Below are 16,269 nucleotides of genomic sequence, written 5' to 3'. Positions count from 1 at the left end.
TACCAACACATGTAACAGAAACATTGCATAAAATAAGTCTAATTAATTATCTCTCTCAATTGACCTAATCCTTAAAAAGCACAACTAATCAACATTTCTTTTCTTTTCTTTTTTCACATTATAAATATTTCTCTTTATCATCTGAATTTTCTTCTCCCACTTTTCTACAGTCACTCTCTATCTCTACAAGTCAAACAAAATAAAATTGTTTTATCTTACTAACTGACCAAACAACAATCAAAATAGGATTCTTATCCCTGTACATTTGATCTCCAAATATGGGGATCTTGTTGTTCCCCTGTTCACTTTTTTCCTCCAAACAAAAACAACGTTCATATCAATGTTCAAGTTAACGTTCGTCTTATTTCTTCTTATAATACAGTTGACAAAAAACACTCATATGATATAAAATGTCTTGGCTTTTTTTTATTTTTTTTCTTACTTATTTTGCATTCCTTCCTTTTACCTTTTTTTGTCCAGTCCTTGGCACACTTATTTGTTTTCTAAAAAAAATATAAATATTAATATATTTTATGAAATAATACTTGAAATATCTCTTCCACTGCATCCATCTTGTACCATTAACTTCTTTGAAAGGTTACTTCTCTAATATTTTTTTTATTTGTTTGTCTTCTTATCTTCTTGTCTGTTTTGTTAAACGTTAAATAAAATTAATTTTAAACCATTAAATATAATCGAAATATGTATATAAGTTAATTAGTTTAATGTTGATACAGTATGAGTGTAAGAACTTTTATGATAATATCTATTTATCTTATTAGAATACATCGTAGGTATATTTTTAATTGATTGTTATGTAATACAAAAAAGGTGCATGTTATTAAATGTGAGAATCTGCATTGTAAAATAAACAAGCCCAAATCTGTGTGCGTCTACCAAACTACGTTTCTCCGTTTCGGCAAACAGTGGCAGAGCCCGGAAGCAATGGAACAGTCTTTCACGGCCTAACTTTGCAATTGATGACAAAAATGTCGTCAAGATCCTACCAAATATTAAACGTAGTAACTATGAAAATTATATTTGTAAAAAATTATTAAGTAAAATAAAATTAATATTCATTTTTTTCAAACTAATTTAATTTAGGCATTTAACGAATGAGAAAATAAATGTTAAAATATTACTTAACAATTATAAAAATAAATGCAAATAATTTTTATGAATATGATGATATCCTTAATTTAAAATCTATTTCAATAAAAAAAATTCCGTTATGAAAACAAAATTAAAATTCAATGTTTAAAGTTTTAAAGATAAAATTTTACCGTCTAGATAAATTGAGTCGAATTAATTTATATTTAGAGTAATTATTAATGGTCAGCGTCTTTGAAATGTATTTACACACACAACAACGGCAGTTATTGGTGTTGGCCATATGTCACTTTCATAGCATCTTGTGGGAAACATCGTCAAAGCAGAAGAGTAAGGGAGGTTTATTTTAAGTTGGAAAATACGAAATTTTGGCGTGACATCATAGATGCCTATGATTTTGGGTTTATTTAATCGATTTTTATATATAATTTGTAAATACTAATTATTATACGAGATAAAAATATTTTTAAATGAGCATTTTTAGAATTTTATTTTTTAGTGTGTTAAATATTTTGTTATATTATATATTTAGTTTAATATTAATATAAATTTTATTTTTATTTATATAATAAGATATGTGGTATTAATAATTATAGTCATTTAAAAATATATATTAAATTTAAAAATAGTTGTATGATATATATTAATTATCAATCTAAAAAATTAATTTAATAATATTCTGACAATATAAAAAAGTTTAATTGTGTTTATAGTTTATTTATCATAATTAATGTGATTTTGATTATTTAATACTTCTTTTTGTTGTTTTACACTTTAATGATTATTATACAAATAGTAATACTTCATTTTGTTGTTTTAATTCTTTTATTGATTAACGTATATTTAATTGAGAAAAATGTATTTTTCAAACAATACATTAAATGAGGAATATGATAAAAACTAATAATAATATTTTATATAAAAAATTTAATTTAATTTTTATACAAAATTTTAAATGATAAAAAAAAACTAACTGAAATTAGTTCAAATAGTAAACAGCTCAGTATCATTTTACGTAAAATCTTGATTTATATATAAAATAATGTCCAGTAACTCAAGTCAGAAATTTAGATTAAATTAGATGAGAATAATATATATATATATATATTGAAATTTATTATTTTTTTATCATAACAATTAAAGTTTTTATTTTTTTATTTAAAACTTTTAAATTTTCATTTATATTAAAAATTATGAGTTGAATATATTAAGTTATTAAATTAATTTTTTAAAATTAATAAACATATTATACATAAAAAATAATAAATTATTTTATTCAATAAATAATTTATTATTATATTTGGTTTTTAAAATACTTTATTACTAAATTTATCTTTTAAAAAATTAACTTAATTAATCCTAAAAAAAATAAAACATTGTGACGTAAAAAATTAAAATGTCACCATATTAATTATTATAAAAAAAATAACGTGGTAAGAAATATATTTTTAAGGGTTTAATTTCGTGGTAAATTAAATCGTTGGAAATGTATTTAAAATTTGATCAAATTAATATTTATAAAAGATTAAAGCAGTAATTATTTTTAAGAGATCATAAATAAATTTTTTAAAAAGATTAATTTAGTTCAAAAATTTTCAGAAGATTAAAATAACAATGAAAAACAAATTTTGCCAATACTTGAAAATCCGCTGATCCAAACAAGCAGTCACACGAATTTGTGGGAACCTTCCTCAAGGCCGAACCAGAGATGTTGACATTGACGTGAGAATTCAAAGGGTGCAACTATTTATCTGTTCATATTCACACGTTTAAACATGCATGTATAGTTTTTAAATTAATTAAATATATATTAGTAAATTATATTTTGTTGTATTTTAAAATACTTTTAAGACGTAGTTGATTAACATAGACTTGACCTTTTTAAAATGTGAAATATATTGTAAAACATAAAGTATACTAATGATTATTAATTAATCAGTCAATGGTAGAGATTGAGTAAAAGTAAAATACATGATTTAACAAATCACAGAGTTATTTAAATCTCAATCATTATTTTTTCAGTCATTGTTTATTGTTTTTTCACTTTTCCCTCTACAGTACACCCTACGTTTTAGAGCTTGTTCATTTATACGTTGGAACCTTCATTTTATTTTTTGTTTGCCTTCAAATTTTCGTTTTGTTCATAAATCAAGAATGATGTTTTTAACTTCGTTATCAGCGGTAACTACACAGGCTCTTAGGTTGTATTTGGACACATAAATTCTAAATTATCAAATCAAATGTATTTGATTAGTAAAAAAAAATATTATTAAAATATTTTAAAATTTTAGCTAATAAGTTTTTATATCAAGTAGAACAAAATTTAAATGACATATCATTAAAGATAATTTAAAATATATTTTATTATACTCAATTTTTTGTAACCATGATTTATAATTCTTCTTACACTTATTCATATTTTAATAAAACATCTATTAATTTCCTTTTTTATAAAATCACATAAAATTAATTTATTTGATAAGAATATATCTAAACTTATATTCTGACTATATATACTTCCATGAATAGTTTTTGTATTTTTAAAATGTGATCGAATTAAGTTGTTTTTTGTAAAAATAAAAAGGCCCAGCATGGTTGCGAGCTGTTTAGATTTTGAAATTGTAAACGACAAGGCCCAGATGTTTCCAAGCAAGGTTGATTGTTAGAATTTAAAAGATAAATAAATGAAAATCATTGTAAAAATAAAAATAAAATTAAAACATTGATAAAATAAGTAGAAAAAACTGAATTACTATTCATGACAAAAATGATAAAAAAACTTGTAGAATCCTAATCTTCCAAGTTTCACATATAATTTTGGTTAATGTTACACGATATTAATATTATAAGTGGAGGATATAACGAATCTGGAAAGCAAAATGCAATTGAATCCATGAGAGAGAATATTTTGCTAAATGATTAGCTGAGGAATTGGCCTCTCTATAAATGTAATCAAAACTAATATCATAAAAAATGAGCACATAGTTGAAAGCAAACATAGATACAAACTGGGAAATCTATTTGAATTTCCTTATTTCCTATGGAACATTCTTCCACAGTGACCTCTACCAATTAATGAAAATGAGGAGAGCATGATGATGTTTGATAAATAAAATATTAAATTAAAAGTTTATAGCTACAACCTGGAAATTCTGACACGAGGAGAAGGTGGTGAAGAGTTGACATGAAGATATCAATATTCTTTGTTTGGTATTCCAACATTTGACCTCTGCGAATATAGTAGTACAAATTAGCAAGACAAACTACAAACAAAGCAAAACTTACATTACACCGACGATGCAAAGCCAAAGATGAAGCAGTAATGGTAGTAGTAAGCTAAGCTAACATTACCAACCACAACAAACCAATTAATTTTGACCATTAGATATAAAATTAGCGCCTGTTTAAAGAAATTGTTTAGAAGAAATTGACTATCTTGGCAATTCAGAAAATGCCTCTTCAATCATTCCAAACACAGTTTCCCTAACATGGATCGGCTTAAAATATTTATCATGCAGATTGCAGAAGAGCAATTGAGCTAAAACACAAGGCCTTGTCACCATTCCATCACATTGCTGTTTCGGACTATGAAGATGAAAACTCATGAATATTGGACAAGCTAGCCAGTTTAATCATGAAAATAAATAGATGAAAGCAGCCATCATCTAAAAACATAAATATAATATTAATATTCAATATTATAAATTGTAATACTACTTATTTAATTTTTTTAAAAACTTTAAAATATAAATTTAGGATGAAAAATAAAAACAGTATTAAGTAAAAAATAAAGAATAGTAATATATTAATATTAAAGGTGAATATTATAATTTATTATATTTATTCTTTAAGTTTAAGATAAAAAAATTATATTTAATATTGCATGTTTATTAAAAGTTATATTTATATTTGGAGAATGAATAGAAAAAAGAAAGTACGAGAATTTTTATCAATTATTTATTATAACCTAATGATTATTTTTTATTTTCCATGTAAAAAAATCATTTTCATATAATACATATATAAAAAATATAAATATAAATTATAATATAATATATATAGTAGTTTTTATAATATATATATATATATATATTTATTACCTACAGCAATGTTTATATTACAATTATTTATTTAAATTCGTAGAACGAGTATTATTTTTTTCAAGGTATCTATCAATGTTATTTATTATCATATTTATTTCAATTTGAATTTTTTATGAAATAAAATAATTTTAAAAATTTTATATAACTTAAATACTAATTAATATTTCATAGTCTTAATGTATTCTAACTTAAAATTTTATTTAAAATATAAATAAATAAATAACTACTATCTATTTATATATATAGATTGTATAAAATTACATGCACACAAATTTCATGATAACATTACTAAAATTAATGATTAAACTGATAAAAAAAGTGTTATTAAATTTGACATTTCATCCTACCCTTTTCATTTAAGATATAAGTTACTTTGAAATTGAAAAAACATGTGGCGAGGCTTTAAAAAATTAAAAGTTTCATGAGGAGAAAACACAGGATGGATGCTAAACGCCCAGAGATTGAATGGTTGCGTGTGAGTTGCAGATGCATGCAAGAGTTAGGTGCGGGTTTCTTGCTGATTTTAAGCCAAGCACCAAATGCAAATTTCTACACGTTATATAAATTACATTGAAAAATTATAGAAAATCTATAATAACCGGTCTTATTGTTCTTAACCTCACAATGCTCAATTCACCCATAACTGCACCCAAGAAAATGACACTGGTCACAGTTGTTGAAAAGTGCGCCCAGTCCACTCGTAAAAGCATTGTTAGTCACAACGTCTTCGCCTACTCATCATTTCTACTCTCTCTCGCCATTTCGTAACAGACAAAGTACACACACCACTTTCCTTCATCCTCTGCATTATAAGAAACTGAAACATTGAAAACAGAGACAGAGAAAAAATGGCAGCAGGAGGAGGAGTAAAGATTGATGAGTTCCAACCTCATCCGGTGAAGGATCAACTTCCTGGTGTTGATTTCTGTGTTACCAGCTCTCCTTCATGGCGTACGTGCCAATTGCCAACCCCTTTTTCTATTTAACCTTAATTGTTGATACCCTTTTTGGTTGAGCTTAAATTTTTCTCTTTTTTCTGCTTTCGTTTGATTGCAGCTGAAGGGATTATTCTTGGGTTTCAACACTACCTGGTTATGCTTGGAACCATTGTCATTGTTTCTACCATGCTTGTTCCTTTGATGGGTGGTGGCAATGTAATCAAAATTTTGGAGATTTCTCATATAGTTTTTTGTTTATGCATTCAATTTGAACCCAATTTCTTCTTTTGCACAAAAAAACAAATAAAAATTATAGGTGGAAAAGGCTGAAACAATACAGACTCTACTTTTTGTTGCGGCCATTAACACACTGCTGCAAACGTGGTTCGGAACACGACTTCCTGTGGTTGTTGGGGCATCCTATGCTTTCCTCATTCCTTCTATCTCTGTTGCTTTTTCATCCAGGATGAGTATATTTGTAGATCCACATCAGGTTAGCTTATCCATTTTGTTGTGTTATAGCTCTCTCTAATTATTGCATGGCAAAAGTAGCTAATGGATAGCATATATATGCTGTTTCATTTTCATGGGAAAAGAGAAAGAAGTAGAAGAATTCAATTGGAAATGGATGGTTTCTTTTTATTAGCAATTTTGGAGATAAATGTTAGTGCATGTGAGTAATGTCATTTGATTCTTGACTGAAACTTTCAGAGATTTAAGCAATCCATGAGAGCCGTGCAAGGCGCACTTATTGTTGCATCCTTATTTCAAATCATTATTGGCTTTTTTGGATTCTGGAGGATTTTTGCCAGGTAGACTACCTTCTTGAGAATCTCTTCTGATCATTACGGTGCAATTTGCTTCTTTGACGAAATCAACTATATTTTGGAATAGAGAAGTTCACTAATACTAACCACTGATATCGCAGGTTTCTCAGCCCCTTAAGTGCAGTTCCCCTTGTCACTCTCACTGGCCTAGGACTCTTTGTATTAGGATTTCCAAGAGTACGTGCATTGTTCTTTTCGTGTGCATATTGGTGATAAATCTCTTTCATCTGATTGTTAGTTGTTTAGCAATAATCTTTGGTTTTTCTTTGATTCTTGTAGTTGGCGGATTGTGTTGAAATTGGTCTCCCTGCGTTGGTTATCCTGGTCATTCTGTCTCAGGTATGTTAGTTTCCTTACCATTGTTTTTCTCATCAATTTCAGTTTAATCCTTATGAAATGTATATATGCAACATTAAGTAAGGTACAAAGCAGAAGCTCGTTTTTTAATATCTTATCCAAATTCCTGGCTATTGATTATATATATCGGTTCTGTTTCTGCTTGACTTTGCTATATGCATAATTTCAATTGATTGAGTCTTGAATAAAGTCTAAGGTGGGAGATTAAAATAGCGTATGTAAGAGGTTATTTACCTTTATTATCTGTGTATATTATAAATCAAAATATCACAACATTTCAAATTGATATTTCTATTTATGTTAAACGAACTTCCTTGCAGTACATTCCCCAAAAGATGAAATCAAGAGGAGTTGATCGATTTGCAATCATAGTCTCAATTGGAATTGCATGGGCATTTGCAGAAATTTTGACTGCAGCTGGTGCATATAATAAAAGATCGCCTAGAACTCAATATAGTTGTCGTACTGATCGATCTGGGTTAATTAGTGCTGCTCCGTGGTCAGTAGCTTGCTTTTATTAAGAATCATGTAGTGCTTTCAAAGTCAAAAATTATAATAAATATCTGCATTGGTGCTTATTAATTTACTAATTTGAAATCCATTTATTTAGATGATCATCTGAAGCTCTATTCTTCAATCAGATTTCACTATATTTATGCAGGATAAGAGTTCCATATCCATTTCAATGGGGACGCCCTTCTTTCAATGCTGGTGATACTTTTGCTATGATTGCTGCTGCTTTTGTTGCAATTATAGAGGTTTGCTTTATATTTTTTCAAATGTAGACAAACTTGTGAGGATGGCTGTTATATTGTTGTATAACAAATAATAAAAAATGCTAATGCTACTAATATTTTGCCCATGACAATATCTACCATTTTCAATATGACTGGACGATGCATTTGGTTTACAGAAATTTTGTGAACTTCCCTTGTTCTTTTATATTTTCTTCTTACAATTTGACAATTTCTAAATAAAAGGTATGTGATTAAAACTCTTTCTATTTGGATATACTTTGATTTCATTATTTTCATTCTTTGAGGACAGTCAACAGGGACATTCATTGCAGCATCAAGATTTGGCAGTGCAACCCCTGTTCCACCCTCTGTGCTTAGTCGTGGTGTTGGCTGGCTGGTACTGTGTTTCTTTAACATTACAATTGTATGTGCATTTACTTCTAAAAGAATTCGACTTATATGTTAAAGTTTGACTATTTCAGGGCATAGGTACCCTTTTGGATGGCTTTTTCGGCACTGGAACTGGATCCACTGCATCAGTGTACATTTTGTTACCTTTAGAAATCATCCGACTATTGTCAAATAATTCTTAGGCTAAGGAAGTTTGTCCTGTCTCTAAGCATAAGATGAGTTGCTAATATTCAATCAGTAAATGTTAATTTCCTTGTTTCAATTGTCACATGGAAGTCTGTGAAATTACTTTCTGGTGATATTTGGCTGTTAGCTCATAAGAAAATATTAGAGGTTTTGAATAAGCAACTAATTTACACTGCATAGAGGTCAAAATAAGCTTAGGGCTGACATCTTGCTGGCTAGTGATTGAAGTAGGACCTTTCTGTCTGAAAATGATGCTCAGCCCAATATATGAATAATATGGCTGCTTAATCTCCTTCTATTAAATGTGTGAGCCTTGGAAATTTTATCTATTACCATTACATTAAAGACATCATCTAATTATCTTTTCTTTTATTTCCTTGTCATTTAGTGAAAATGCAGGACTATTGGGTTTAACACGAGTAGGAAGTCGGAGAGTCATTCAAATATCAGCTGTGTTCATGCTTTTCTTCTCTATATTAGGTGTTGAAACGCTTTCTGCTGATCTCTAAAAACTGTCATATTAGTGAAAGTGAAACATGCCTCATACTTTATGTTTGTATTTAGACAATTTGTTCATTTCTAAGACTTTATTTGGATATATAACAACCACTGGAATAAAATGAAATGGATATCATAACATTGTTTATATGTTTTATGATGAAATGGAAAGCAATTTTCTTTTGATTATTTTAGAAGTGAATAGAATGGTAAAAATAGTAACAAACAATAATTTCTTCCTTTACCTCCCAAATAGGGGGAAGAAAAATGGAGGTATTTGATAAAATGGGATGGAGTATATTTCATAGATTCCTTTTCATTCTACCTCTATTCCAATGACAGCTAATGCAATTTCATTCCATTCTCCTTCATCTCGTTCATCTTCATCAATACAGAATTATCTAGTTTTACATGCATTTTTGCCTAATTTTTTTGCTTAAGCATTCAGGTTTTTGCTTCTTTGGCAGGAAAATTTGGAGCAGTTCTTGCTTCAATACCTTTGCCGATTGTGGCAGCTCTTTACTGCGTTCTCTTTGCCTATGTAGGTATGTGTGATTTATGTCTTATGTGGTCAGTTGCATTAAAAATAATGTAATGTCAATTTGCTATAAAACTTGTGATGTAAAATATATTTCCATTTGGATGCTAATTTCATGTTTTGTTCCTGAGTTATTTCTGCTTTGATTGTAATGTTTCTTCTATCCTGAACAGCATCAGCTGGCCTTGGTTTTCTTCAATTCTGCAATCTAAACAGCTATAGGTCAATGTTCATCCTTGGCTTTTCTCTCTTCATGGGTTTATCTGTTCCACAATACTTCAATGAATATTTGTTGATATCCGGACATGGCCCTGTTCATACTGGCTCCATTGGGGTTTGTATATCCAACCTAAAAAAGTTGTTTTGATTCTTATGGTTTTATTATTTTCTTTGATTCTTACGGTTCATTGTTACTCTTGTTTTCCAGTTCAACAACGTAGTACAAGTGATTTTCTCATCCCCAGCAACTGTAGCAATTATAGTTGCTTACTTGTTGGATTTTACTCTCAGTCGTGGGCACAGTGCAACCCGGCGAGACAGTGGAAGGCACTGGTGGGAAAAATTCATGATTTTCAAACAAGATACCAGAAGTGAAGAGTTCTATTCACTTCCTTTAAACCTAAACAGATTTTTCCCATCTTTGTGAATGTTCTTCTATTTTAAAACGAACAAGAGAAAACTATCATTCTGTTGACAATTTATTGTTTCAAATTAAAGAGTCTAATATCATATCTACACAAATAGATGTATAAAATAATATTCAAGCAAAAGAGTTGCAATATATAGCAATACCAGCTAGCATATTATGTTCTTGTCTTAATAAGAATCTGCTCAACTATTCCAATTGGGCTTCATGTTTTGCTTAGCAACCTTACTTGGGCTGTATGGAACTTGAAGCCTGCAATTGAGTCCAAGCTCAAAGTAGCACCCACATGGGAATTGCTGTTTCCTGTGTGAGTAAGTTAGATTATAAGGATTATTTTAGATCCTTATCAACGTGTTGGGCTCTCTTTCATTATTAATGAAATCATTGGAATTGGTGGACAAAAAAAGTGAGATGATAAGGATGGATGAACATGATAAAATCAAAGGACTAAAAAGGTAGGTGCAAATTAAAGCATTGAAATGTGTGTGGTGGAATGGTCTTGAAATATATGGCCTAATAGGCTTACTTGGGCATAGCCTAGACTAAGCGGGCCCGTATGGCAGCCCTTGTCATGCGGGAATCACGCTCACGTGCTGTCATACACTCACATGAAACAACAACAACCATAATTTTGGTGAAAAATATGGTTTGACACTTGTAAATTATAATTTAGTCAATTTCACTAAATGAAAAAAAGTTAATATATGATGTGAAATTATTTTGTGTCGAGCAAATACTGAGTTCAACCCGGGAATCAGATAAAAAAAACTTTGATGTGTAAAAGAGGGTACTAATGTTGTTTATAAAATTAAACGACACTAATAATCGATGCCAAATATTTGTAGATATTAAAGTAAGGCTTAAATAAGTCTTTAAGTATACGAAATATTAAGATTGTTTGTGAAACACTCTATTATAAATAATGTTTTTGATATAATATCCATTTTTTTTATGTTGATGATAAAAAAGACAACTTTTTGAAAATGTCACTCTCAACAATATAGCACATAGTTAATTGTGTACGATAAATACATGTAATATTATAAATTATTTTGTCAATGAGTTTTTGTACTGTGTTGTCGATCATTCAGTTATGTCAATATTTAAATTATCAATTAATTTCATAAGTGATGTCGTTTATACTACTTTGAAAAAGGTAATTTTAAAGATGTATGAAAAGCAATTTATTTATAGAGATTCACTGAAAAAAAAGTTGGTTTTTTGTTATATTGTTTTTTGAAAAAACAGTCACTTCTTTCAGTAAATCTTTAGAAAATTATAAAAAATAACTATTTTAATTGTATAACTAAAGAAATTATAATGAGACAACTTAAAAAGTAAAAATTCCAAAAAGATGAAACAGCAATAAAAGAGATAGCTCGGAAAGAGGGGTGTCAGAGACTAAAAAGTGTATAATTATGCGCACATCCTAAATAAGGCTCTAATGCTCAGATTAAAGGACGACTTGCAACCACTATTGCATAATCCAAATCAAATCTCTATTTTTTTAAAAATAGAGTTTCATAGTATACACGTGTATGCTATCAAATAAACATCCTCTTTAATCCTATTCATGAGATCCCTTGTAAGACATTCTCGTGTAGTCAGCATTCGTATTATCGTGGTTTATCTACTAACATTTACCAAATCATCTTTATAACCATAATACGAACTTGTTATTGTTGAAAATGAAACAAGATTTACGTCTATTGTCCTTTTTATGCAAACATGTGTTTTCTTATTTGTGTGTTAAATCAAATTTTTTATGTGAAACATGATATTTATAATGACCGTCTATGCAATGATTTATCGCAAAATAAAGTTTCATAGTCAATATTACATTAAAAAAGTTCTTTTTTCTCTCAACATAAAGCCTTTTTGTTTTTAAATTACTTCAATTCAATCTAAACGTTTTTTTATAATGTATTACTATTTACTATATATATGTGCATTTATTAAATATCAATTTTTTACTTCAGTACACTTTTTAATATTATTTTAGTTATTAATTAAATTTTATTAAAAACTCTAATATTACCTTAGTTTTAAATATTTTTTCTAATTTAATATTTATTTTTTATATTTTAGTTATAATTTTTATAATTTAATAAAGTAATTTTTAAAATAATAATTAAATTTCAATAAAAAAAATTATTTTGGAGAGATACAAAGGAGAAAAAAAGATAGATATGTAAGAGGAGTTATTAAATTGTTTATTTATTAAAATAATATAAAAAATAAAGTTTTTTTTTTAATTTTGAATAGTTTTTATGATTTTTGGACATGTTTTAATTATTTCATATTCATTAAAATAAATTAAAATATTTCTCATCATTTTTTTTATTTAAATTCATTCTTATATCAAATAATTTTTATTTTATCTGTACTCATTTTTTCCTTCAGTTATATCTTCACCTTTACGTTTATCAAGAAAGAGAGAGACAGTCGTATAACAATTATTAGATTGAATAGGAAATATAAAGGGTGTAATTATAATTAACAGCCAACGAAATAAAATATAAAAAATACATTATTCTTTAAAATAATTAAAATATTGAATGAATATAATTATTACTCTTTTGAAATAGTAAATAAAAGATGTTGAAATTCGTGCAGAATAGCTTATTTGCATTTAAAAGCATAAAAAAAAAATGCATCGCTGTGCTTTTTAACGTGTTTTTGTTCAGTTACTAATACTCTTAATATACTGATTATCTTTTGTCTAAGTATATTTGTTAGTAGGTTTGTCAAAATAAGATAAATTTTGAATTATTAAATATAACTTAATATATGTGTATAAATTTATTTATATCACATTTTTCTATTAAAATGTATAATCTGGACATTAAAAATAAGTTTTTATTTACAATAAACAATATTAACTGATCTCGAAGAGTTAAGATTAATATAATTTTTATTGACTGAAACGAGAAAATGAATAATTATTGAAATAGAATTGTTTATTTTAAACGAAATGATCACAATAAATACGACTCTAAAATGTTGTTTAGATTTAAATCAGCAGAATCAGAAAACGGAGATGAATGATTTGGAAGAAGTCGTAGTTACATTTTGTTTTTATTTGGAAAGAACAGTGTAAAAAGTGAAAGGATAGATGAAGAAATAGAGTTCTGAAAAAAGTGATTTGGCTCAATAAGGCAGTGAGTAGTGACAGAGAAATCACCACCCTATTTGTCACTGCCATTAAGCCATTAATACACACACTCACCCCCCAATCACTCGTTCTTCATTACTCTCTCTCCTCGGTCTTGTCTATGCTTGACAACTCCTCGCTTCTGCACTAGAAAAAACCGCAAACAAATAAGAGACTCTTTCGCACTCTCTCTGCAAATTCACACGCACAAAGCAAAAAAGAAACAACGCATTGCAACCAAACAAACAGACAAAAAAGAAAACTTCAGAGACAGAAAGAAAGAGAGAGAACGCACACCACTTTAACATGTCAAACACAAATCCATAAGACCCAGCCATGACCCAACAACACCACACCACATTCACCACCTTCCGTTACTTCGCCGTCACCAATGTCGTGACTGCCGTTACTAATCCCCACCCCCGCTCCAATGTCTCTCTCGCCAGACCCTTCCGCCGCCGCTAACTTCTGCGGCAGCTTAATCTCCGACCACCCGTCGCCGCTCCCGCCTGAGTCCGACGAGGCAGTGATCGCCGAGCTTATCGACGCGGAGAGTCACCACATGCCGGGAAATGATTATCTCCGGCGGTGCCGCGACCGTTTTATCGACATCACGGCACGCTTGGATGCCATCAACTGGATCTTGAAGGTACGCTCTGAGTAACGATAACACATGAACACCTTGGTTGCATGAATGAATAACAGCGTTTCACTGTGTGGTTGGAGGCAATGCAGGTCCACGCATTCTACAGGTTTAGTCCAGTAACGGCGTTTCTCTCCGTCAACTACTTGGACCGTTTCTTGTCGTGCTCTTCTCTTCCGGTAAAGTGGACTCTTTTTTCCGGGAAAATATCGCGTTTAAAGGGCAAAAAGTCAGACACAGTTTTTGTTTGTTTATGCGTCCTTTTTTAAATTATTATTGTTATTTTCTTTTTAAATTATTAGCAGCGACCGAATGGGTGGCCGTTTCAGCTGTTATCAGTGGCTTGTTTGTCTCTAGCGGCGAAAATGGAAGAGCCCAATGTGCCGCTCTTGCTTGACCTGCAATTGTTTGAGCCCAGGTTCGTGTTTGAGCCCAGAACGGTTCAGAGAATGGAGCTCTGGGTCATGGCCAATCTCAAATGGAGACTCCGTTCCGTTACTCCCTTCGATTACCTTCATTATTTCATAGCCAAGCTTCCTTCTTCTTCTTCCTTGTCTTCCGAATCGGTGAATCGGTTCTTCTCTTCAGCCTCCGACCTCATCCTCAGCACCACCCGCGGTAACCACCAAACGACATGACTTAGTTTATTCCTTCATTTTGTTGAAACGCCGTTTATCTGATGTCGTTTGGAATGTTGTGGCAGTGATCGATTTCTTGCGGTTTGCGCCGTCCACCGTGGCAGCCGCCGCCGTGCTCTGCTCGGCTGGCCGTGACATTGTTTCCGCGAACGGCCAATTGCTGCTGTGTTCTCACGACAGAGTAAACAAAGTAATTTAAAATTCGATTTTAGTGGGCTTGGTTGGTTCATTTTCAATTATAAAGTAATTTGGTTTATTTCGAATTATTATCATCATTGGAACAATAAGAAGCTTTGAGAAGGCATGGAAAGCTGTGTCTGCGCGTTACAGTGTTGGGCGATGACAAGTTTTGATTTCGATTTTGGTTGGTTTGTTTATTATTATTGTTGTTGTTTTCGCAATGAATCTTTGTTCTTCGGGGACAGGAAATGGTGAGATGCTGTCACCAACTAATGGAGGAGTACGTGGTGGACACGTGTCCCGCATCTCGCAATAAAGAGACGAGAGCCGAGCCGCCGCCCCCCTCCAGCCCCGTCGGCGTCCTGGACGCCGCTACCTGTGTGAGCTGCGACACACGTTCCGAGAGGAATTACCTTGGCTCAAGCGGCGAACAAGCCGAGCCGCCAAACAAACAGCTGCGATCCTCTGCTCCCGATGGACCGCAGCAATAGATAAGACCGGAAGTTCATTCCCGGCATCGTATATTATTTATTCATATTCGTATAATAATATAATATATTATATAAATGTCTCCATTTGTTGGGTTTCTTTTGTCAGCGAGAAAGAGGTTACTTACTTTTTGGTTTTTAATTTTATTTATCATCTTATATTATATTTATATCTTGATTGTAAGACCAAGGTCAAGATTTGGTAGAGTCTTGGTTCATCTAAAGGTAACTTTATCAACTGTTTACTACATTTTGAATTTATTATTATTATTGCATAATCTTTAACTTGCTATATAATATTATTGTTGAATGATTCTCTCTTGGTAATGACTGTGAATCGAATGAGTTGTGTTTGGTTAAACAACGTATGTATATCATTCGTTCTCGTCGAAGTACGGCATGGCTCAGAAAACTAAAGTAGGACGAAATTATGTGGTTGTGCCCAATATGAATATGCTGGTGGTGTGGTTGGTGTAATTTTGCAGTGATTGGGCCTGAAAGGATGTGGTGGTAATTTAAGAATGGAATTGCTATTTATGGGCCTGTTAGGCCAGCGGAGCTGAGCCACGTATCCGACAAGTGGGCCCGTAACGGGATCTTGAATCTCGGAGGAATATAATTGTAAATTGGCGTGGAATTAAGATTGAAGAAGGTGACGTGGGCATGACGAGTGAACGCCACGTAATGCATACGGAAAGAGAAATTTTGGAGGGAAAAAGATGTGAGTGGAGTGGAGAGTTGAGAGGTGGTGGGGTGGAAGAGAGATATGATTTGACGAATGGGAAGGGAAAGAAGGAACGGGGTTGGATGGTCAC

The 16,269-nt window shown here is 30.6% G+C and overlaps 2 protein-coding genes across 3 annotated transcripts; both read left to right on the top strand.

Annotated features, from left to right (window-relative positions):
* Window positions 1-5,974: 5,974 nt before the first annotated feature.
* Window positions 5,975-10,426, top strand: LOC113872782 (nucleobase-ascorbate transporter 4). 2 transcript variants are annotated; one of them, XM_027510600.1, is made up of 14 exons: window positions 5,975-6,164; window positions 6,270-6,367; window positions 6,468-6,644; window positions 6,863-6,963; window positions 7,080-7,155; window positions 7,258-7,317; window positions 7,656-7,834; window positions 7,997-8,093; window positions 8,383-8,469; window positions 8,555-8,613; window positions 9,058-9,149; window positions 9,635-9,712; window positions 9,879-10,039; window positions 10,133-10,426. In XM_027510600.1, the coding sequence occupies exons 1-14, from the start codon at window positions 6,062-6,064 to the stop codon at window positions 10,349-10,351; spliced, it is 1,587 nt and encodes a 528-aa protein (XP_027366401.1). In that variant the 5' UTR covers window positions 5,975-6,061; the 3' UTR covers window positions 10,352-10,426. The 2 variants fall into 2 exon arrangements, with proteins under 2 accessions (XP_027366401.1, XP_027366402.1); XM_027510601.1 differs by having other exon boundaries at window positions 9,635-9,718; window positions 9,885-10,039.
* Window positions 10,427-13,935: 3,509 nt separating this feature from the next.
* On the top strand, window positions 13,936-15,457 carry LOC113871862 (cyclin-D4-1-like). The gene is made up of 5 exons (XM_027508955.1): window positions 13,936-14,154; window positions 14,241-14,327; window positions 14,454-14,766; window positions 14,852-14,976; window positions 15,212-15,457. Exons 1-5 carry the CDS (start codon window positions 13,936-13,938, stop codon window positions 15,455-15,457), a joined length of 990 nt encoding a protein of 329 aa, XP_027364756.1.
* Window positions 15,458-16,269: the final 812 nt, after the last annotated feature.

The sequence above is a fragment of the Abrus precatorius genome, unplaced genomic scaffold, assembly GCF_003935025.1.
Source record: "Abrus precatorius isolate BTA unplaced genomic scaffold, Abrus_2018 Scaffold7, whole genome shotgun sequence".
In the NCBI taxonomy this organism is placed as follows: Eukaryota; Viridiplantae; Streptophyta; class Magnoliopsida; order Fabales; family Fabaceae; genus Abrus; species Abrus precatorius.
The sequence above is the reverse complement of the archived record's forward strand: the minus strand, read 5'-3'. Positions and strand labels throughout refer to the sequence as shown.